At 35.5% G+C, this 23,768-nt stretch overlaps 1 protein-coding gene across 2 annotated transcripts in view; it reads left to right on the top strand.

The window, feature by feature from the left end:
• Window positions 1-23,768, top strand: part of TRPC1 (transient receptor potential cation channel subfamily C member 1) — a 63,995-nt gene that overhangs the window by 22,901 nt on the left and 17,326 nt on the right. For both annotated transcript variants that reach the window (XM_027091609.1, XM_027091610.1), the window contains 5 exons: window positions 4,488-4,619; window positions 6,813-7,008; window positions 11,087-11,423; window positions 17,851-17,990; window positions 19,673-19,816. In XM_027091609.1, the coding sequence (XP_026947410.1) occupies window positions 4,488-4,619; window positions 6,813-7,008; window positions 11,087-11,423; window positions 17,851-17,990; window positions 19,673-19,816 (949 nt within the window). The remainder of the gene's footprint in view (window positions 1-4,487; window positions 4,620-6,812; window positions 7,009-11,086; window positions 11,424-17,850; window positions 17,991-19,672; window positions 19,817-23,768) is intronic.

The raw sequence follows: 23,768 nt of genomic DNA on the forward strand, positions 1-23,768 counted from the left end.
TCTTCCCAGACCAGGGCTGGTACCTGTGTCGCCTGCATTGGCAGGCGGATTCTTAACCACTGCGCCACCAGGGAAGTCCCTCTATTTTCAAGTCTATCTTACAATGAGATCTGTGTTTCTCTTTGATAAGATCTGGTTAATAGCTATGCCAATTTCATTTAACTTTTTAGTTGTAAAATGACTAGTCTATGGGGAATTCCCTGGCAATCCAGTGATTAGGACTCTGTGCTTTCACTGCCGAGGGCAGTGTCAGTGAAGTTGATAGGGCAGTTTCAGTCCCTGGTTAGGGAACTAAGATCCTGCAAGCCGTGCAGCTTGGCAAATAAAATAAAATACGCTATAAAATGACAAGCAGAAATGATCTTTAAGACTTCTTCTAGTATTAAAATCCTTTATTAATATTAAATATAAATATTTTTCAAATATTAAATATTATTAGGTATGCTTATTAAATATGTGTGTAGTTTAAGCAGTTGGAGGTGGGGGGTTGGAGCTGGAGAAAACACTTTACCTGTCTTGGTTTGAGCTGTGGAAAAAGCTTGGTTTGAAAGTTTTTAGAGGAGCTGTGGCTTGAGCTCAGTGTTTAAGTATCGATAAGAATTAACACGTAAAAGGCATTTTACACAGTATGTGAGTGTGGTTTATTTAGGGATGGTCTGGTATATTTGTTGAAGACGTTGAGAGAGTTTGTTATTGATGTTTGAGAAAACAGTTATAGCAAATGTCAAAGGCATCTGACTGAAGTCATTTCCAGGAATTTCTAAGCAGACCTGCAGGAGAAAAGGAAGCTAACAAATGAGTAAGGGATGGGTAAAGGTTTCAGTGACGTTGAAGAGTTAGGATACTAGCAATAAGGAAGAGAGGCAATCTGTATTTCTAAGATGTTGGGTTTTAAATTTCAGAGATGATGCAGTGCCAGGTGATGCAGTCTTGCCATTTGCAACAACATGATGGAGCTTGAGGGCATTATGCTAAGTGAAATAAATCAGACGGAGAAAGACAAACACCATATGATTTCACTTGTATGTGGAATATAAGACACAAACAAACAGTCTGTGAGTTACTTGGAGAAGGCATTCAAAGTTGCAGCCATTTCTCAAGAGTTCCCTTGAGGAACTTTTTCTTTTTATCAGACTTTCTAATGCTTGGCACACATGCCTAATTTTTTAGTCAGCCAGGGATTTGTGGAGACTATATATGAATGCTTGTATATCTTTTCTCATTTCCAAGATCTCCCTATTAAATTTCTGATTGGTCCACTCTTTGTCTCAAATCAGACTGCAAGCTTGGTCTTGCAAAGCTGCAGGTTTCCCTTGTTCATCTCTACTAAGTCTAATCCTTTCAGCCAGCAGAGCTGTAGGTTTTTGCTTCCCAATGAATTGATTTTTACCCCTTTAGCACAAAGATACAGATTTACCAGCTTCAGGCTGGAAAACTGCAGTTCTCATTGAGTGAACTGGAGGCAGAGGTGAAGAGGTAGCCTCAGGTGAGAAGGCTGCGGATTCCAGCCATTCCTGCCTGAAGCTCTGGCAGTTTTCCAATAATTGATTCTCAATAGACAATTTCCAGTGACCTGAAATAGTTGATTTTTAAAAAAAAAATTTGTCCATTTTTATGCATATATTTTGTGTAGTGAAATCACTGACCTCTTCATATCCCACCATTACTTTTTTTTTTTTTTTTTGCGGTACGCACCCCTCTCACTGTTGTGGCCTCTCCCGTTGCGGAGAACAGGCTCCGGACGTGCAGGCTCAGTGGCCATGGCTCACGGGCCCAGTGGCTCCGCGGCATGTGGGATCTTCCCGGACTGGGGCACGAACCCGTGTCCCCTGCATCAGCAGGCAGACTCCCAACCACTGCGCCACCAGGGAAGCCCCCACCATTACTTTTGATAGTGTTTTGAATACCAAAAATGACAGATTTAATAAAGCGAGGCAGCCTCATTATTTTTCAGATTATATCTAATTGCTTTCCATACTATGGCTATTCCATTATTACTCCAGCATAGTCGGTTGCCACCAGTACTAGCAGTCACTCTTCCTGTGCATTTTGTCACTAATCCATATTTTGAAACATGACTATGTAGGTTAATACAAAAGTCATTTTTAGAGACAATCTGATAAAATTAATTACTATAAAAATTAATTGCTATGATGGAAACAGAAAGATAAGTTGCTCAATTATATATATTTTTCTCAAGTTTTTGGACAGTTTTGGTATAGGCAAATACCTCTGTAGAAATCCTTACTTAAGATACAGGTAATTGTACTTGTTAATTAAATATCTCGATCAGAGCTGGATTTCATAAAAATTGTTTTCTTAGAAATGCATTATATAGAAAAAAATGCTTTGTATAGAGTCTATTTTTGTGTCTAAGTAAGACATGAGACCTATCATGTAAATAAGGAATATTTCAATAAATTTGTTACATAAAAGTTTTAAATTTCCATACAGAAAAATTCCATTGCAAACAAAGTAAAAGACAACCAATGAGAGAAAAGTATTTAAAATATTTTTGACTAGACAGAGGGCTAATTTCTTTTATATATAAAGAGGTTTGACAAATTGGTGATTTAAAAAAAAAAAACACCAGAAAAATAGGCTAATGCAAATGAACAGGTAGTTTACAGAAGTATAAACAAATAGTAAACATGAAAAGATGCTTAAGCTTTTAAAGAAATTCAGAGTAATACAACTCTTAAAATTCCATTTTTCATCTGTTAGGGTAGCAATGTCCTAATGAAGATGTAGGGGAAAATGAGCTCTCCTTATTGTTAGTGCTTTGGAAACATCTACCAGAATTTAAAATGCACATGGTGTTTTATCCAGCAGTTCTGAATATGCAAAGGGTATATGAACTAAAGAATAATCAGTTTTACATTATTTTATGGAAGTAAAAAATCAGAAACAACCTAAAGTTCCATTAATGGAGATTGGATGGACTGCCATCAAATGGAAAACCATCCAGTTTTAGGAAATAACGAGATGACACTATATGTAGTGACATAGAAATAGTTGTCCCTTCTAGAGAATGTCACACAGAGTGAAGTAAGTCAGAAAGAGAAAAGCAAATATCATATAATAACGCGTATATGTGGAATCTAAAAAAGTGGTACAGATGATCTTATTTGCAAAGCAGAAATAGAGACACAGATGTCGAGAACAAATGTATGGATACCAAGGGGGAAAGGGGTAGGGTGGGAGGAATTGGGAGACTGACACATATCCATTACTGATACTATGTATAAAATAGACAACTGATGGGAACATACTGTACAGCACAGGGAGCTCTACCTAATGCACTGTGGTGACCTAAATGGGAGGGAAGCCCAAAAGGGAGAGGATATCTGTATGTATGGCAGATTCATTTTGTTGTGCAGTGGAGGCTAACACAACATTGTAAAGCAACCATACTGCAATAAAAATTAATTTAAAAAAAGAAATAAAAAAAGAAAAAAAATTTAAAAAGTGTCTTGGAAATTCAGATGCAATAAATTTCACCTAAGAATTTTAGGGTTGTAGGCTTGTCACAAAAGTAGCATGAAAGCTGATTCCTTATGAATAACCAAAAATTGATAAAAATCAATAAACATACTCAGAAAAGAAAAAAGAAGAAATAGTTGTCCCTGTACACAGTGTGTCTGATTATGTTTGTGTGTGAATAGAAAATATCAGGAAAGATTTTCATAACTCTCTGAAATGTGACTCTCTTTGAGGAGTGGAGTTGGTGGAAGGAGGAGAATTGGGGAGCATTATGTTTCTAAACTGCTTGCTTTTTTTTAAACAAGCATATATTAAATTTGTATTTAAAAGAAAAAATATTTATATAATACCTACCAAATTTTAAATTAAGAATTATATATTTATAAATGAAAGAATTATAGCAAAATTTTTCTGACTTGGTTCCTATTTAGATATTGATTATAAACATTAATTAGTTTACAGAAGGTAAAGGGAGTACTTTTCTATTAGTTAGAGGTTAGACATAAATCAATGATTTCATTCAAATCATTCTTAAGATTTGAAAGGTCTTTCAAAAATAACCTGGTTGAATGAGTCATGTGTTATACATATGTAGCATATTAAAGTAAACTTATCACTGGGGAAGGAAAATTTAATGATCATCCATATCATATTCAAAATGTATTAGTTATTAACATATTTCATTTAAAATAATACTGAGTTCAGGAATAGACATTTTTTAATTAAATTGAATTGAAGGATACAAAGTTTTGAATCTATGAAAACAAATACTAAAACAATTTCTTTATAAGCAGTATATATAAAAAATTGCAATATTTATATTTCAAAATATTTATTTTTAAGTCTTTTTCTTTTTATGCAGGTTACCTTATAATAAGTATTTTATAGTTTTATTTTCTTTTAATTTTATAATACTTTAAATTTATGAAAATTATAGGCTAAAGATACTGATCATGTTTATCTAATAAATTTGTTTTACATTATGGAATCAAATTTTATCACAGGTTTCGTCTTGATATATATCGCTGCTTGGCCAGTCCAGCTTTAATAATGTTAACAGAGGAGGATCCAATTCTGCGAGCATTTGAACTTAGTGCTGATTTAAAAGAACTAAGCCTTGTGGAGGTGGAATTCAGGTGGGAATGAATGGAAATTGTAAATTTTTAAAAAATTTTATTTTATTTATTTACTTTTGGCTGTGTTGGGTCTTCGTTGCTGTGCACAGGCTTTCTCTAGTTGTGGTGAGCGGAGGCTACTCTTCATTGCAGTGCAGTGGCTTCTCTTGTTGCGGAGCATGGGCTCTAGGTGCATGAGCTTCAGTAGTTGCAGCACACGGGCTCGGTAGTTGTGGCTCACGGGCTCTAGAGTGCAGGCTCAGTAGTTGTGGCACACAGGTTTAGTTGCTTTGCGGCATTTGGGATCTTCCCGGACCAGGGTTCGAACCCATGTCCCCTGCATTGGCAGGCGGATTATTAACCACTGCGCCACCAAGGAAGCCCTGGAAATTGTAAATTATCTCTTTGTTTTCCAGAATATCTTCAGCCTGAGTTTTTTCATAGACCAAATTATCATTTATTTATCTACATTTGATCCAAAATGACCAAACCTTGCTGCCACATACTTGGGATTTTCCTTTTCCCTCAGTGGAATAGACCCCAGTACCACTTACGTCACTCCTTCCCCATCTTCCTTCTTCCACTCTTCCACCACCCTTAAATCCCTGCTTTGTTCAGCATTGCCGGAGGCATTCTAAGGCAGTGTGAAGAGTAGTGGGAATGGTAGCCTTAAGCAAGAAAAAACTTATTTATAACTGCTCTCTGTCCTACTCCCTTCATTCCTAGATTCTGTAATCATCCTTGGAGCCCGATCCTTCATAACTTTCAGAAGCATATAGAATGCTTTTTGTATGTTGGGTACATTCCACACACACAGACTTTGTCCCTTTTCACTGTTTGGTGAGATTTTCTAGTAGGAGAAACATAGCATGTAGACATAAAATTGATTAGACTGCAGTTAGATTCCTAGACTAAGAAGTAGGTAATACGTTGTTTGTTAATTCAACTACTGGGCTTCCCTGGTGGCGCATTGGTTAAGAATCCACCTGCCAATGCAGGGGACACGGGTTCGATCCCTGGTCCGGGAAGATCCCACATGCTGCGGAGCAGCTAAGCCTATGCACCACAAGCCCGCGTGCCTAGAGCCCATGCTCCGCAACAAGAGAAGCCACCACAGTGAGAAGCCCGCGCAATGCAACGAAGAGTAGCCCCCGCTCACCACAACTAGAGAAAACCTGTATGCAGCAACGCAGCCAAAGATAAATAAATAAATAAATTAATTAATTTTTTAAAAAAAGAAATTCAACTATTTATTCTTAGATAATTTTGGTTACATAGTAAGTGGCAAGAATGGATGAAAAAATGTTAGCTGGTGAGGAAAACTTTTTAATTCCTTGAGTTATAATTTTATGCAGCCAGTTCTTGGAAAATCCCATTGGAAAAAAAAAATTAATCAATGGGAAATCTCCCTATTTTCCCTTCCTTTCCCTTTAAAAAAACTGAATGAAAAATTATTTTCTGAAATCTAACCCCAATTAATTCATAATTATTTATTTCTAACTTTATTCTTAAGTTGTTCCACTCAGGCATAAGCTTAATGTAATTGATATTTTAAAAAGAATTATCTACTAAAACTTCTTAGTTTCTCAGAAGTGATTTAGGCTTGCCTTTAATGAGCAGGTAAGTCCTAACTTTCAAGGAATAGTGATTCTGAAAGAGAATTCTGTACTAGGTGTGTTTCAGTAGTTTTCTTTCTAACTTGAATTTTGTTTAAATGAGCACTTTAAAAATGAAACAATACTATTTTAATATCAGAAGTAGCATAAACATGTTGTAGACTATCCTTGAAAAAACTTCCAGTTAAAAATTATATAATAATTTATTGGATAGCATCAAGATATTACTATCTATTGTTTAGATAAATAATATAAAAGGAAGCTTTATACAAAACTATTATAGAATGAGGGCAAATGAGTTAAGTGAAGAGCTGGTTGACAAATATTATCAGAACTTCTAGGAATATCAGTATATGTAAGAAAACATTGTGCTTACCTAAGGTTATCAGTGTGAACACAGAGAACATAATCGTGTTACAATTTTCCCCAAAGCTATGGAGAATTTATGCACCAGTAGGTTCCTTTGACTATCAGCACAAAAGATGTTGTGTAGCAGTATCAGAATTAAAATGTTACTGAGTAAAAAATGTTCTAGTGAAAACAGCTTAATTAGAAGATGGAAGTGACATTTCTAATAATAGACTGTTGCACTTTGCAGGAATGATTATGAGGAACTAGCCCGGCAATGTAAAATGTTTGCTAAAGATTTACTTGCACAAGCCCGGAATTCTCGCGAATTAGAAGTTATCCTAAACCATACATCTAGTGATGAGCCTCTTGACAAACGGGGACTACTAGAAGAAAGAATGAATTTAAGTCGTCTAAAACTTGCTATCAAATATAACCAAAAGGAGGTATGAGGTTTTCTGTGATATATTTAAATTATTTCCTCCACAGTAGTCTGGTGGCTCAGAACAAAGGCTTTGGAGCAATACATCTAGGTTGAGATCCTAGTTCTGCTTCATAAAAACTGTGTCCGTGGGAAAGTTATTGAACCTGTCTGAGCTTTAGTTTTAAGAATTAATTAAAGGTATATATATTTAGAGTTTAGTACAATGAGTATAAGCATTAAGCAAGTACTCAATAAATGGTAGTTGCTATTATTTTTAACAATTAACATCAATAATAATAATATGGATGTTAATGTAATGTTTTTGCTATATAGTAGCTATGCAGGTAAGATCCTGTAGAGTAAATGCCTTCCTAATGAAGTTTCCATCATGTGTTTTGTCTGTCATGTGTTTGTATTATTGATCGCTTATAAGTAGTCCTTTCTATAGTAATAGGGCCTTTCTGTTTAAAAATAAAATATCAGATATTATGTTCCTTATTCTTATTTGTTAATTCATTGTGAAACCCAAAGGTGGAGAGACGTATGCTATGATAACTAAGTTGAATCTGGCTCTCTGGCATCATCCCTTCCTATTAAGGGAAATACCTATTTCTACTCCCCATACACTCACATGCACATGATCCAGGAACTTGAAGAAGGAAGGTATGCATTTTTAACTTCATTTTTTGAGATAATTTATTAGACCTGGATATTTATATGTAGATAATGATGTTCAGTAGAGGGTGTTGGTAAATGGTACTTTTAAGGTATTTCTTCTAAGACCCATTATTCTTACTATCAACATAGATATTGGAATAAAACTTGCTTATCAAATTTATATTAATATAAAAATGGGGCCCCAAACAGATTATGGTAGAAGGCAAGATATAGGACCTTTGGTGCTAGGGACAGAGTATTTTTTGTTTTTTTGTTTTTGTTTTTGTTTTTTAACCGGTATGTGGGCCTCTCACTGTTGTGGCCTCTCCCGTTGCAGAGCACAGGCTCCGGACGCCCAGGCTCAGCGGCCATGGCTCACGGGCCCAGCCGCTCTGCGGCATGTGGGATCTTCCCGAACTGGGGCACGAACCCGTGTCCCCTGCATCGGCAGGCGGACTCTCAACCACTGCGCCACCAGGGAAGCCCGGGACAGAGATTTTGATTATCTTGGTTGACAGTTTGAGCCTCCCAATAGCTTTGTGACTCAGGAGATTGATAAAGGAATTGTAAGATGTTTACTTTAAAATTACCTAGATTATAAAGCAGAAGCTAACACACCATTGTAAAGCAATTATACTCCAATAAAGATGTTAAGCAAATAATAAAATAAAATAACCCCAATATTATATTTCTTATCTAGATCTCTGGCTTCAAATTCTATAATTTTTCTAGTACTGCAGCGTTCTTGCTTAAGGTAGACCATTTATAGGAAAAAAAAAATTAAGTACAAGAATTACTTAATTCTTACTTACTTGGATCAGTGTAGCTGTAAGATTATAAATCAGCAACATACCTATGTGGCTTTAAAAGGAAATAAATGCTAATATGTATATGTAGAAACAGAGAAAATAGGAACCCTGATGTAATCTTCCCCTAACATACATTTTGACTAGATCTTATGTTAATTTATTTACTTATGTGTTGCACAACCTAAAATAGACACAAAATACTAGAAAATGATAGAATGAAGATATAACAAAGATACAAAACCAACTTAAGTGCTTGGCAAAAGAACCTCAAAGAAAGGTGGAAAGAACCAAGATTATCCTGGTAAGGGAAGAAAAAACTAAGAGGCAGTTTCCTAATGATATATATATGTATTTCCCTGAAGAACTCACAGAGGATAACCAGGTGTTCCATTCTAAAGAAGAGTAGAGAAAAGGAAAAAGAAGCAGTGGTAATATTTTTAGTTGGAAGGAAGATACTCTGTAATTTTAAGAATTAATGAAAATGTAAATTAGTTTTTTAAACTAGAATTCTAAAAATAATCAAAGGGGAAGATAATATTTTTCCAAATAGTTGGTAGACTTTGTTCAGGTCATACATCCTGAATAACAAACTACTGTGATACTTAGTGGCATAAAACAATATTTCATGGTCATTTTGTAGTAATTTCATGATCATTTTATTATGCTCTTGGGTTCTTTAGGTCAAGAATTAGGAAAGGACACAGCAAGGCTGATTTGTCTCTGCCTCTCCATGTCAAGGACTCAGCTGGAGATAGCTCAAATGATGGGGGGCTACAATCATTCGGGAGGCTTCTTCACTCATATGTCTGGTGCCTGAGCAGCAGCTGAGGATTCAAACAGGGAGCTCTGAGTGGGCTGGGTGCTCAGGTGGGTGGGTCCATAGAGGGTGGGTCTCCTAAGAACCTAGGACTGGAACCTTGGAGGGGCATGGCTTTCACGGTGGGCTGGCTGCAGGGGGATGGTCTGAGTAGCCTCTGAGGGCTGGCCGGAGTGCCTACATGTAGCCTGGTCTTCTTCATAGCATGGTGGCTTCAGGGTGGTAGGACTTTTTACCTGCCAGCTTTTGGCTTCAAGAGCAAGTGTTTCTCAAATAAGGTGGAAGCTGAACGGCCTTTTAAGACCTACCTTCAGAAGTCACATAGCATCACTTCTTCCAGAATCTACTGGTTAAAGGAATCATAAGCTTGTTGAATTGAAGGGTAGGTAATATTGGTAGCCCACCTATTGATGAGAGGAATATCAAAGAATTTGTGTCTATGTTTTAAAACCACCACAGACTTAGAACATCTCCAATTGAAAATTTGTCCTTCCAATTACATATTTAACATTACTGTTAATTAAATCATCATTATATAGAGGAATGGCAAGGGCAGCAGTCACGCCTGAGATTGCTTTGATACTCAGGGGAAGGATGAAACCACTAAGTTTGGGATGCTACTAAACTGGGTAGTTGGTGGGAAGAAAAGCTATTTTCCTCCCTGATATTTCCTCTTGAGGGACAAATTACGATTCCCTAACAACACTGGAATCTAAGCAGAAGGATAAATAATGAAGACTTAACTACCAAAAATAGGTGTAGTATTGATATATTAGGAAATTTCTTGATAAGCACAATAAACAACAACAAAACTCTGTCTACTTTTTTAAACTACAGTGTTGCATTCTATAGATTATATTCTATCTTGGGATAAATCATTTTAAAACAGGACATTGACCAAATATTATTTAATATCTGAATGATATTATGATCACTTGTGCTTTACTTCGGTGATTTCAAACCTGATTACATTATTGTGTCCAGAGTTATCAGAACCCTTAACTTATACTTCACAACGTGAGCATTATATTGGGAAAATATTGCTTCTGAATTTTGTAAACTAAAAAGCTTCGTAAACTTTGGTAAATTCATTTCTATACTTGAACTAGAATTTTCCTCTTGTTTGGGAATATTTTTCCTTTTCTTCTCACATAGAATTCCATTTTAAGAAGATTTAAGAGTATCTTTAATACATTTTAAGAAATTCTCAGTGTTTTCGTGGAGCATAGAAATATCTGATGTTTAGACTTTAATTGCTTTGCTATCTTGACATCTTGGTTTCTTGTAACTGAAATCATCAGTTTTTCTAGGCTGAAGTCTCTTTCTGTGGATTGTGCTTGTTAATTTTGAAGTTTCATAAACACTGTTATGAGTCTTTATAAGTTAAACGTTTTGAAATGGCTGAGTAGGCTAGTAATAATCGCTAATATTTATATAGTGCATGCTATGACCAGGCACTATTCTAAGAGCTTTACATTTAATCCTCATAACAAGTGTATGACTAGATACTATTATTATCCCCATTTTATAGATGGGGAATTTGAGGCTTAGAGAGATTTAAAAACTTGCTCAAGGTCATTTAGTAAGTAAGTGGCAGAGCCTGGATTTGAATCTAGGTAATCTGGCTCCAGAGTCTATGCTCTTAACCACCACACTCTTTTATTACACGTAAGAAAACAAAACAAAAAGAACTGGACTGTATAGAATTGATTTCAAACTATTATTAAAACTTGGACTATCAATTAAATAATAGTACTATCAGATCGTATTTACAAGTTATATTTTACTTTTTTTATATGTGTGTGCTTCGTTTTCAGTTTGTCTCCCAGTCCAACTGTCAGCAGTTCCTGAACACTGTTTGGTTTGGACAGATGTCAGGTTACCGACGTAAGCCTACCTGTAAGAAGATAATGACTGTGTTGACAGTTGGCATGTTTTGGCCAGTTTTGTCACTTTGTTATTTGATAGCTCCCAAATCTCAGTTTGGCAGAATTATTCACACACCTTTTATGAAATTTATTATTCATGGAGCATCATATTTTACATTTCTGCTATTATTAAACCTATACTCTCTTGTCTACAATGAAGATAAGAAAAACACAATGGGGCCAGCCCTTGAAAGAATAGACTATCTTCTTATACTGTGGATTATTGGTAAGTATCAAGTTAGTTTAAAAGGTTCTGCCTTTATTTAGCCCATTAACTCTCCCTTGCTTGGTGGCATTATAAGCTGCCTTCAACTTGTAATTTTACACTGTTTATACAGGAAGAATTTGAATGCTTCCATGATCATTGAAGACGTAACTAACATTTTTTTTTAAAGATAAATGTTCTTGAACTTGATGATAAGGAAGCAGATCTCTTACTTAATATTACTTAATTACATGGAAGTTAAAAATTCTTTCTCAGTTGCTAAAATTGTTCATGATTGTTAAAACAGAAAAACAAATTTTGCTGATGAATTTTTTTGTTATAAGAATATGAACATTTTCTTAGGTATTTTGAAATGTAATAATACATTTTATACTCGGTTGCATTTTAAGAGTTAACTATTTTGTTTTATTATATCATTAGCTTTTCTTTTAAGAACCTATGAACTTTTATAGTTACATATTACCTTATATAGATAAAACATTCCCTGGTGACTCACTCTATAAATCAGTTCTTTGTAATGACAGCCAGATCTCTTTAGAAATGACAGTTTTAAAAAAAAAAAGACATTTTATTTTCTAAAAATTGTTTTTTTTATAAGTATTATGATGTATCATAAATATTTTAATGATCTTCTGCAGTTTTTACTGCCCTTGCCCTTTTTGGGAGAGGTGGGAGGAGGAGGGAAGTTGAGGTATAATTACATTGTCTATTTATGGTCTTTTAATGACATCCCCTTTATTATTTCCCTCTGGATCTTCAACCTTGTTTTTAACCTCAGCATTTCCCACCTTTTTTTTTTTTCTTTACTATTTGCTATAGAGTAAAAGGAATACTGAAATTTATTCTTTTCTATGTTATGAAGCACTGATTGATTAATATGTTCTTGACTGTTTCAGTTATTAAATAATTTAAGAAGAGTTAATGTACAATGCTCACTTTTAGTTCTTCAGATATAAAAGTGTATTTTGGGATTTTTATTTTTATTTGGAAATCAGTTCATTTCAAGTAACTTGATCTTACATCAGAGTTATGCATTAATGTTTAAAATTAGGTAGATACAGTAAAAATAATACACATTTGAACTTTAGGCTAAAGAGAATTAAATAATTTCTTGTTAATATTTTCATGTTTCTGATATTTCCACTATCTTATCTAAAATTTAATATTTTAATTTAGGAAATAATTTATACTTTATCATATTTGACTCCAAATTGCATTGTAGATCTTTTCAATGTGAAATTTGTTTATATTTTTAATTGGGTAGGTTAGGCTGAAAGGAATCTCTTAGAAGCACTTTTCCCCTTTATTTAAACTACTTCTGAAAGATTGTAATATATACCTTAGTCATAAAAAAGGGAAAATTTATATTATTTATCTATAATCTATTGTTTAAATAGTAGTGAGAGTGAAAAAATATTTTCTTTGTTTTGTAAAATGAACGTCTGTAGCCAAGTCTGTATAAGAAGTAAAATTTATATTTCTTAGCAGTGAGTAAAAACTCATTGAAGTCAGAGTCATACCACTCCTTGGATAGCATAAATATTGCTGCTGTCACTGAATTTCACAACAAATGGTAAAACTGTGGCTACTCTTTTCTAATCACAATGGCCCTGAACACACACACACACACACACACACACACACACACACAATATTATTAATTTTCTAAACATATTCTGTCTCAGTAGAAGAGTGCAGTATGAATTATGCCATTAAAATTCCTGGAAGTATTTTTCTTTTCTCAGCACAGCTTCTGCTTGGAAACAGTTAGATACGAGTAAACCTTGCCAAGGATGTTTTCTGAACCTGTTATGTCTTTAGATCATTCTGACTTCCTTAAATATATAGATCTGAACTTGCTCTGAGGAAACATGTAGGAATCTTTTGCCTACTTGTTCAAAGTCACTCCTTGGTTCAATTTACTTTTTCATGCAATGAGCACAGGGACTTCTGACTCATGATGCCTGGCTTCTGTACATTTGTTTCCTGTTCTTTTCCTTAGCCCTCCAGGAAAAAAGTAGGGTTAAATTATGAAAGGCAAGGTAGAAAAAAAGAAAACAATGTGTTGATGAATCCACAGAATATTAATGGTATCCATTTACTTAATTTTTTACCATTGGAATATAATAGAACAGCCCTTACAGAAATGTATATTTTGAAATGTTGTCTACCTACTTTGTCCAAGCACAGGCAGAAACAGATATGGCCCAACACTCATGGAGCTTATGGTCTAATTATTGTTTAAAAGAAAAACACCCAATAACTTGAAAGTCACACAGATAAAATAAAAAATTACACGAGTTAAGTGCTACTAAGTAAAGGTCATGGAGCTAGGAGAGCAAGCATTTTATAAGGGCATTTTACCTACTCAGGGGGTTGGAAAGTCTATCTTGAAGAAGTGATAAATAAGCTAAGATTTAAAGGATAAATAGGAGTCCACTTGGAGAATTGGGAAAGAAAGGTATTGTAGGAGAATTGGGAGAGAAAAATATTCTAGGCTGATGTAAAAGTTACATTCAGGGGCCCTGTGGCAAGAGAGAGCATGGCGCAAAGAAGGGACTGCGTAAAGGCTGGAGGCAGGAGGACAAGGGAAGTGGGATTTGAGATGAAACTATAGAAGTGGATGTTATACTAGACCATGGACAGCCTTGTTGGCCATATTAAGTAATTTTGACATTATACTAAGAGCAGTGGAAAACCACTGGCGTTTTTAAGTAGGTGGGTGACATGATCAGATTTTCATGTTGAAAAGATCGTTCTGGCTACAGCGTAGAGAACGGGTTGGGAGGAAGGGCTGCGGCAAGAGTAGGTGGAGGGAGACCGATAAGGAGCCTGTTGCAGTACTCTAGATGAAAGCTGATGGTGCCTTGGACTGACGCCTGTTGCCATAGAAAGAGAAGGAAACAGATTTAAGAGATATTTACAAAGTAAAGCCAGTAGGACATGGAAATAAATAAATAAATATATATATATATATATATGAAGTGGGGGAGGAGGAAATTATTAAGCAACCTAAGTATTCTAGAAGAGTACTAGGTTTGGGGATTTGTGAAAGAGTAGATCCTGAGTGTGGTTTTGGGTATGTTGAAGTTGAAGAGCCTTCGAGAAATTCAAAAGAGATGTCAGTCAGACAATTGGATATCATTGTCTAGAGCTCAAGAAGAAGTTTAAGCTTGAGTTAGCAGTATGCAAATAATCTGCATATATGTTGTAGATGAAACTGGGCACACATGAGACACTTGAGAAAGTATAAGATGAGAAGAGGAGAGGACCTAGGAGCAAGCCTCGAGTAATTCCCAGAATGATGGGATTACGGTTTGCTAATCTTAACTAACTCTAAAAAACAACAAAAAAGGACCCCAAAATGTAGTCCATTGATTGTGTAGTGATTGCATTGCTTATAATAGTTTAAAATTATTGCGTTCTTCCAATCCAGCTCAGAAATGTGAAATACATCAAGTGTATTAGCTTCACTTTGGTGTGGGATATTGCACAGGAGCTGGGAAACTGTCAGTGGTACTTAATATTCTTTCATATGTCTGCCTTTCATGATCAAAATCTTCTCCAATTCATGTTGTAATTTTTGTCAAGCGTTCCCTTTAGGTATAATATTACATTTTACAGAAATAAAACACTTATTTCTGTAAGCATCTTTCTTGGCTTAGTGTTCTACTGTTACAGTGTTTGGGTTAATAAAATGTAAACGATTTGGTTTAACATTTTTGGTTAGTTTTTATCTATTCATTTTAAATAGAAGCTCATCCAAGTGGAATTTTTAAAAACTGTTTTCCCTGTCAGACCTGCAAATATTTCAAAATGTTTTTCTACATAAAATATAGGTACTGTATAATTAAGATGTTACGAACAGATATTTTGAGAATACTTCATGTGTTTCCCAGGGGACTTACTCTGTACCCTGGTAAGTCAGAGGATGATTCTGATTGGCTTAACTTGATCTTCATCCATATTTAGGTTGTAGCACTCTGTTCTTTTGTCACTTTACATTCTCCTTAAAAATACCTTAGTGGGGCTTCCCTGGGGGCGCAGTGGTTGAGAGTCCGCCTGCCAACGCAGGCGACACAGGTTCGTGCCCTGGTATGGGAAGATCCCACATGCCGCAGAGCAGCTGGGCCCGTGAGCCATGGCCGCCGAGCCTGCGCGTCCAGAGCCTGTTTTCCGCAACGGGAGAGGCCACAACAGTGAGGGGCCCGCTCACTGTTTTTAAAAAAAAAAAAAAAAAACCTTAGTGGAGGAATGTGTCATAAAGCTATTCTTGATTGTAGTACTGTTCTCTGTTACTCCCAGGAATATAAAACTATGGAGAAACTTCTGGCCAAAGAAGGGGAAGGGAGTTATTTGGTTCAGTTGGTTTTTATTTATGTATATTTATTCACTGAGCAAATTTTTGAGCACCCACTGTGTATCAGCCACTATATAGGACATTTAGGACATTGGTTGATAAAACAAAGATTCTTACCCTTGAAGAGTTTACCCGAAGTGGGAGGAAGGTAGTCAGTTAATAATAGACATAATAAGTAAACTATATCCATTGTTTAAAAGTGATAAGTACTAAGGGAAAAGAAAGAAGAGTTGGGGGATTGGGAGTGAGGGGCACGGGGTTTGCAATTTTAAATAGGATGATCAGAGTAGGTGGTGAGCAAAGATGCAAAGTGAGGGAGTTAGCCAAATGGATATCTGGGTGAGGAGCTTCCAGCCAGAGGGAAGAGCCCATGTAAAGGCCCTAAGGCGGGAGTCTTGTGTGTTCAGAGAACAGCAAGGAAGCAAGGAGGCCAGTAGTGGAGGGAAAGATTGATAGGAGAGGAGATCAGAGAGAAGAGGTAATGTAGGGTCTTGTAGACCATTGTAGGGAATTTGGTTTTGACTCTGAATAAAATGAGCTGTAAGGGAAGGTGCAATGCCTACTCTGCAGTCAGCAGCGGTGGTCTTAGGTTCTCATTAACATTCGCACTCGCCGGACACGATAGGCAAAAACCTGGCACCAGATTTACTTACCTTTGGAAGATAGAAGACAGGAAATAGAGCACGTCAGCATGACAGCTTCAAATATATCTTTATTGGCAGTTCTTACAAAAGACGGGGCTGCTTCCCAGCCCCATAGGGGCACACTCAGTTGTGTGGAATGAGGCCATATTCATGGGTATGGGCTACCCCAGCCAAAGAAGCCTGAAATCTACCAGGATTTCTTATAAATGCAGCAGGATATCTTAGAAAGCCTCAGAATGTAGCTCCCACTACATGCACACTTTACATTAAGAGAGACATCACACAGAGAAGCTGAGGCCTGTGCTTCTCAACATGTTTTTATATAGTCCTGGTTGGGTATACTTTTAGGGTCTATGAGTCCACTCATAGTCCTCCAGTCCAGATGCAGTTTCCCAATCAGTGGTTGTTTTTATAACAATCTTGAACACAGCTGACCTTCCATATTTTTCTTAATGTAGTATGTTTCCAAGGCAACACTTAAATAGATGATAACATGAGATTTTCTTCCCATGGGAAAAGAGTTCTCTCCTGCAGTTAATTCTTTCTCCTCTGGGGGTTACTACAGTGTTTTGAGGAGAGAAGTAGCACTTGCATTTTAAAAGGGTTACTCTGATTGTCATGTTGAGAATAGATTTTAGGGAGAACAGGGTAGAAGCAGGGAGACTAGGCTATTTCAGTAATTCAGACCAGAGAAGATAGTGGCTTGAAGTTGAAATAGTGGTGAGAAAGGTTAGATCCTAACTATATTTTGAAAGTAAAGCCAGCAGGACTTACTACTGCATTGAATGTGTGATTTAAAAGAATATCAGTCAAGGATGATTCAAGGACATTGAGAGTGAGCAGCTAGGATGGGGTTGCCATTAAGTGAGATGGGGAAGTCTTCAAGAGCAGTGAATTTGGGTGCAGAGATTAGGAGTTCAGTTTGGACATGTTAGGACATCCAGTTTGAGATGTAGAGTAGCCAAGTACCTATACAAGTTAAGTTTAGGAAAGAAGTTTAGAGCTATTTATTATTATGTAAATACAGGTTGAGTTCAGAGATAAAAACTTGAAAGTCTATCACATAGATGGTATTTAAAGCCGTTAGACTAGACTGGATGAGGTCACTATAGGAGTGAGTGTAGACAGAGAAAAGAATCAGGAACTGAGCCTTTTGGGGGTTTTGTATTTAACATCAATTTGCTTTCTTATGCTTGTTTCACATCATTTATTAAAATCCCTCTCTGGGAAAGATATTGTCATATGAAACTTAAGGTTATTTTCTTTCATATTTTAAGAACATTTTACTGAATGTTATTTTTTTCTTCTGAATGAGGCTACAACTGACAGGTGTTATTTATTTAGTACTTTGAGCCTTAAGGTATTTTTTAGTTTATTATTGAATGAAGAGAGCATTATCTGATTTTTTTTCTTCCTTTTTTAGGGATGATTTGGTCAGACATTAAAAGACTCTGGTATGAAGGGTTGGAAGACTTTTTAGAAGAATCACGTAATCAACTCAGTTTTGTCATGAATTCACTTTATTTGGCAACCTTTGCCCTCAAAGTGGTTGCTCACAACAAGGTGACTATTAACTATGTCAACTGGAGGCACAAGTGAAATTTATTTAGGAAAAACCCACGATATTTAGCTATGTATCTCAGAGTGACTTTGGCCCAAATCTGTGTCTGATGTGTTTTCATTCTAAACCTATCCTTGTGCAAGGGAATAGTACACATTGTTTCCTTCCTTTCTAATAGCTTCAAGGGTGTTAATTACCATTAAATGTTCGTTACCTATTTTATGCCAGGCACCATGGTTGATACTTGCTATACTTTATCTCATTTTATTCTCACAGGGATTCTATGAGACAGATGTCCTTATCCCCATTTTGCAAATAAGGAAAAGGAAGCTCAGAGATAATAAATAACTTGTCCAAGACCACACAGTAAGAAACCAAGACTGGATTTAAATCCAGGTCTGTCTAGGCATTTTCTTTCTACCAAATGCCAATTCCTTAAATCTGAGCTAGGTTCACTTACCTCATTAACCTATATATTACCTCATTAACCTAAGTAACACAAAGTTACTTAAATTGATTAGTGTTAGATATCTTTATGTCTATCTGGAAAAAGTTTATCTGAATGGAACTCATTATATAGTGTTTTACACATTCCAAATCATGACTATTATCTTACACAGCTTAAAAAGTTATGTAAATTTAGTTATTTTGTGATTCCTATATTTTTAAATTTAAAATTTGACAAAAATCTAACCTTATAGACATCTTATAATGTTACGTTTATAAAGATTTATTAAAAGCCCAGGAAAGGTAATGGAGATTATGTTAACTACCTTGGTTTACACCTGAGTTTAGAATTCTGAGGCGTCACATTCAAGGAACTATTTATATAATATTTTTTGGGTTTTGACTGATTTATAGACTACAGAGAAAGCAAACTGGTTATCTTATATCACTTTATTAAAAACCTCTATTCATGTAATTGATCAGTAGTACCAAACATGTTTATTAGGTATGCTCCATGACCAGAGTTGTGAAGTTATTAAGAAAATAAAAAGATCATATATAGATAGATGGTTTGATAGAAAGGTTGATGGTCATTGGTTTTTTTAGACTGGTCTCTTTAGTTCTAGAAGCAGGGTGTCCATATAGTTTATTATTCAGACCAAGACACTTTACAAGTGAAAGGGGGCACAATTAATAATTATGCCAGGAAAACTGGTATGTAATCTGGGACTGTCCCAGGCAATTGGAACATGTGGTCATTCTATGTCTAAAGTATAATAATACACTCTTTTTTTTCTTGTTATTTAGAAGGGAGAAAGCATATATGGGCCATTGTAGAATCCTGAGTCAAAGGGCTAGGTTAATTTAATGTGATAGCTAATTAATTGACAGCACACATTCTTAAAGTTTGTGTTGTGGAATTTAAGAAAAACTAGCAGAAATTTCATTCATAAAAAATCTAATGAAAGTTTTTAAAACATTAGTTGTTTAAAACATAGGAATTTCTGAGAAAACCTCTTTATATAGCACAAGTGATATTGCCCCACATATGTAGAAATCTTTTATTTATTTAAAACAATGTTATTTCTATTAAAAGAAGAGAACTTTATAAAACATAAATCGAGTCCCCCACAAGGAGACATAAAATAGTTTTCTTTCAACAGTCAGAATATTTGTTTTTTATTTTCCTAACTTGAGAGAGCTGTTTTATCTTTGGCTTTTTTTTTCCTAACCTTAGTTTCATGATTTTGCTGATCGGAAGGACTGGGATGCATTCCATCCTACACTGGTGGCAGAAGGGCTTTTTGCATTTGCCAATGTTCTGAGTTATCTTCGTCTCTTTTTTATGTATACAACAAGCTCTATCTTGGGTCCATTACAGGTGAGTAATTAAAATTTCTTGAAGAAAATTTGTAAAACTACTACACCTTTTACTTGTCCACTGGAACATTGTTTTCTCATGATATTAAAGCTAAACTTTGCTTTTGAAAATAGTTAACAGTTGAAAAGTCACAGCATGTTCATCTGCTTTGCTTCTGGCTGAATGATAATCCTCTGCTTTTAGACATTCCAAACTTTGTTAAGCTGTGGTCCATTGTCCCTCTCTCCCGAGTTCATAGACGTAGATGTATTTAAAATATAGTTATATTTCAGACAGTAGAAGGACATAAAATTTTGCTTTTTACCAAAATGAATTTCACATTTAAAGTTTTAAGTGATAAATATAAGGGAGATGTTGCACAAACAGAATTCATACTTCATGATGATTTTGAAAATACGTAAGTTATATTGTAACAAAATACTCTTTTACTTTGCTTAATAAATATCAAATGTAGTAAGTTGGAAAATAGAGTATTTAGAGCTAAAAAATTTCATAGAGCTTATGTAGTCCAACTTTATGCTTTACAGTACTTTATAGTTAAAGAAATTGAGCTTTTATCATTTCAAAGTAGTATGATTATTATACATGAGAGTCCAGGACTAAATTCTGAGTCTCTTTACACTAAAGAAAGGACTCATAATTGGTTGCATGTACCCCACAGATTTTAGTAGCTGATTGTTCTTGAAAGGTGGAGCCAGTTCTGCTTGGGGACCAGCTCTACATAATACTTTGTTATTTTGTAAGTCTGAAAACCTGAGCAATATTCATTTTTCCTTGTTAAGTCAAAATTTACTAACAATTTAGATTCTGTTTTGTATTTTTAAAGGAGATATTTTAAATAAAATGCATAATTACCTTCTCCAACAGAGATATGAAAACAAAATATGTAGGAAAAACCCCATTTGATTTGGCTTGTGCTGTCATCCTCCAAGAGTGTTTCCTGAAGTGTGACTCTCTCTTAGCCAAGTCCTGTGAGATGCTCGGACTGAAATAAGTTTGGGATACACTGCATTCCGTATAACCTCTTTTGGGAATTCACAGTACACATTATCACATTAAAGCCTATGAGAAAGAAGTAAAAAAACTTGTTTGATCTTGTTCAAACTATCATCACCTAAATTCAGTTAACATCATACCCATTTTTCATGAAATATGCTCAGGTCTCTTTTTTCTCCAAAACATGGTTTGTGAAACACTGGTTTAGACTATCTGTTATTTTGATTTAATTTTATCACTAATATCTTCTATAAATGTTTTAATCAAGAGTCCACAGTATTTCTACATGCACATTGTTTTCTTTGTTTTTTAGCTAAAAACTGATGGTATCACTAAGTTTCTATACTGAAAATTTCTTTACAGATTTTTACAACAAGTTAAAAAGGAAAAAGTATATTATTATTTCTTAGCAAATTATTTGTTTCTTTTTCTTAGAACTGTTGAGTCAGGTCTTCCTGACTTAATCTTTTCCCAAAAGAACTATAGACATGTATACAAATACTGCATAAGTGGGTATTTGTCTTTTCAGCTGTGGTGTGTGTTTTTCTCCTCCAGCAGGTACTTTATATTGTTCTAATAGCCATAGAACTAGCAAATAATTTAAGTGAAACTAACAAATATTTAGTGTGCTCCTATTTTTTAAAAGGTCTACAGGTTAATCATAATATATGTTTAAATATTATGGTCTAGTCCAGCAACTGATTTTTTTAAAAACGTATCTTAAGGTATAATTTGCCATACAGTAAAATGTACCCGTCTTAACTGTATAGTTTGATGAGTTTTGCAAATATATAAACTTGTCTCGAGTGTGACTGGTTCTCATGGTCGCAGGCTCCCTGCTCCAAGTCATTATATAAAGTCTGCATCCAGCAGGAAGAAGGGGAAAGGCAGAGAGCATGAGCCAGCTGTCTTTCTTTTTTTTAACAAGAGGACAATTATTTTTCCTCGAGGCCTACAAAATACTTCCACTTATAACTCATTGGCCAGAATTGGGTCACATGGCTGTTTGTATCTCTGAGGAGATGAGTACTTTTAATTGAGCATATTTCCCCCCAAGAAACCAAGGTCTGGTTACTCAGAAAGAGGATGAAAAATAGATATTTAATAAGAATCTGTAGAGTCCTATCTTCAGGCTTTTACTTAAAAGATTTCTCCAATAAAGTTATTTGTTTTCCAGTGTAATCTTATTGACATGAAAGATTTGTATAACATATTGGTAACAAAGAACTCTAGAATAATTTTGTGCAGAAGATTTATAATACATTTTCCTCCATTTTGTTAATCAGAAGCAAGGAACTCAATTAAAAGAGTGATTCAATTATGAATACAAAGCGAAAAGAAATGCAAAAGGAAAATTGACAATAAATTAACTACTTTAGCTAAAGTGCAGCTTTTTTTCTTTACATAACATGCTATGTCAGATAATGTTTTTATGTGATTACTGCAGTTGTTTGTTAAATTTATCTCCATTTACTAACATTTTTTTCCTTCCAAATCTTTGTAGATTTAGAAGCTGACAGACTTTAATTTAGCTGGTTATATAACCTGCAGTAGGAGTCCAGATCTCTCCCTTAGTTAGAATGACTATAATTTATCATCCAAATAGAGACACTTTGGAGAATGAAAAGGATATTTTTCATTACTAAGTTGGGACAACAGCTGTGAACTGGGACTCTACCAGGCAAAGCAAGGTCATGGAATTATCCTGTAGTGGAATACATAAAATGATCCTGATTCAGCAGTGATTGAATCCTTTATTCTATTACTTGAAATTTGTATGATTGTATTTGTTAAATTTCTGACATGTTGTAGGTAGACTTTGGAAGATGGCCTTCTACAATCGGGCCTTACTTTCTAGCCATTGCTCACTATACTCATCTCCTTATCTCTTCATGAAATACTTCTCCATCTGGGCCAAGACCAGTCACTAATCTCACACAGGTCATGTGCTTTCCCACTTCCTTGTCATTTTTTATGTTATTACCCTGTTTAGAATGTCCCAGACCCGGGGTCCCCACCCCCCAGGCCACGGAACGGTATCAGTCCAAGGCCTGTTATGAACCAGACTGCCCAGCAGGAGGTGAGCGGCAGGCAAGCAAGTGAAGCTTCATCTGCCACTCCCCATTGCTCCCCATCACTCGCATTACCGCCTGCACCATCCCCCACCCCGCCCGCCCCGTATGTGGAAAAATTATCTTCCACGAAAACAGGCCCTGGTGCCAAAAAGGTTGGGGACCGCTGTCCCAGACTATCCTCTGCTTGTTGAAACTTTACTTATTCATTCAATAAACATTTATTGAGTGCCTGATAGGTACTGGACACTGGGAATATACTAAAGTGAGTATACTGCAGTCTCCTTTTAAAGAATGCATGGTTCACCGAGGATGACTAGCCAATGACAACATTTGGAATGGTAGATGCTGTAATAGCCCAGAGGAAGGGTACTCACTTCAGTTGAAGGCATCAGAGGAGACTTCCCAGAAGAGATGACACTGAAATTAAGCCTTAAAAGATGAGTTGAAAGGAGGTTGGCTGTAGGGCATTCCAGGGAGAGGGGACATGCACCAGCTTTAGTGTCCCCACCACTAGAAAATCTATTTCTACACTCGTACTCCCATGAGAATGAATTTCTCCATATGATGGAGTTAATGTCTGTTTGTTGAATTGAGTTGAAAAACTTGTTAGATGGGGTTGAGTAAATACAAGCACTGATTGGTCTGAGAAAACAAAAAAATCTGATGGAGAAATAGGGCTACATCCTAGCTGTTGCTGTACCTGCTTGTTCCCAATAATAACAGCAACTAACATTTATTGAACATTTCATGTGGACCAGGCACTCTCTTATATGTTTTCCATTTATTTAGCCGTCCTCACAACCCTTGTTATTTTTCATTTTCATTTTACAAATGGAGGGTTTAAGGCTTAGGGAGAGAAATAGTTCACAGAACTATTAAGT

The sequence above is a fragment of the Aethalodelphis obliquidens genome, unplaced genomic scaffold (genome assembly GCF_003676395.1).
Source record: "Aethalodelphis obliquidens isolate GAN/ISIS:26980383/991018 unplaced genomic scaffold, ASM367639v1 scaffold72, whole genome shotgun sequence".
Classification (NCBI taxonomy): Eukaryota; Metazoa; Chordata; class Mammalia; order Artiodactyla; family Delphinidae; genus Aethalodelphis; species Aethalodelphis obliquidens.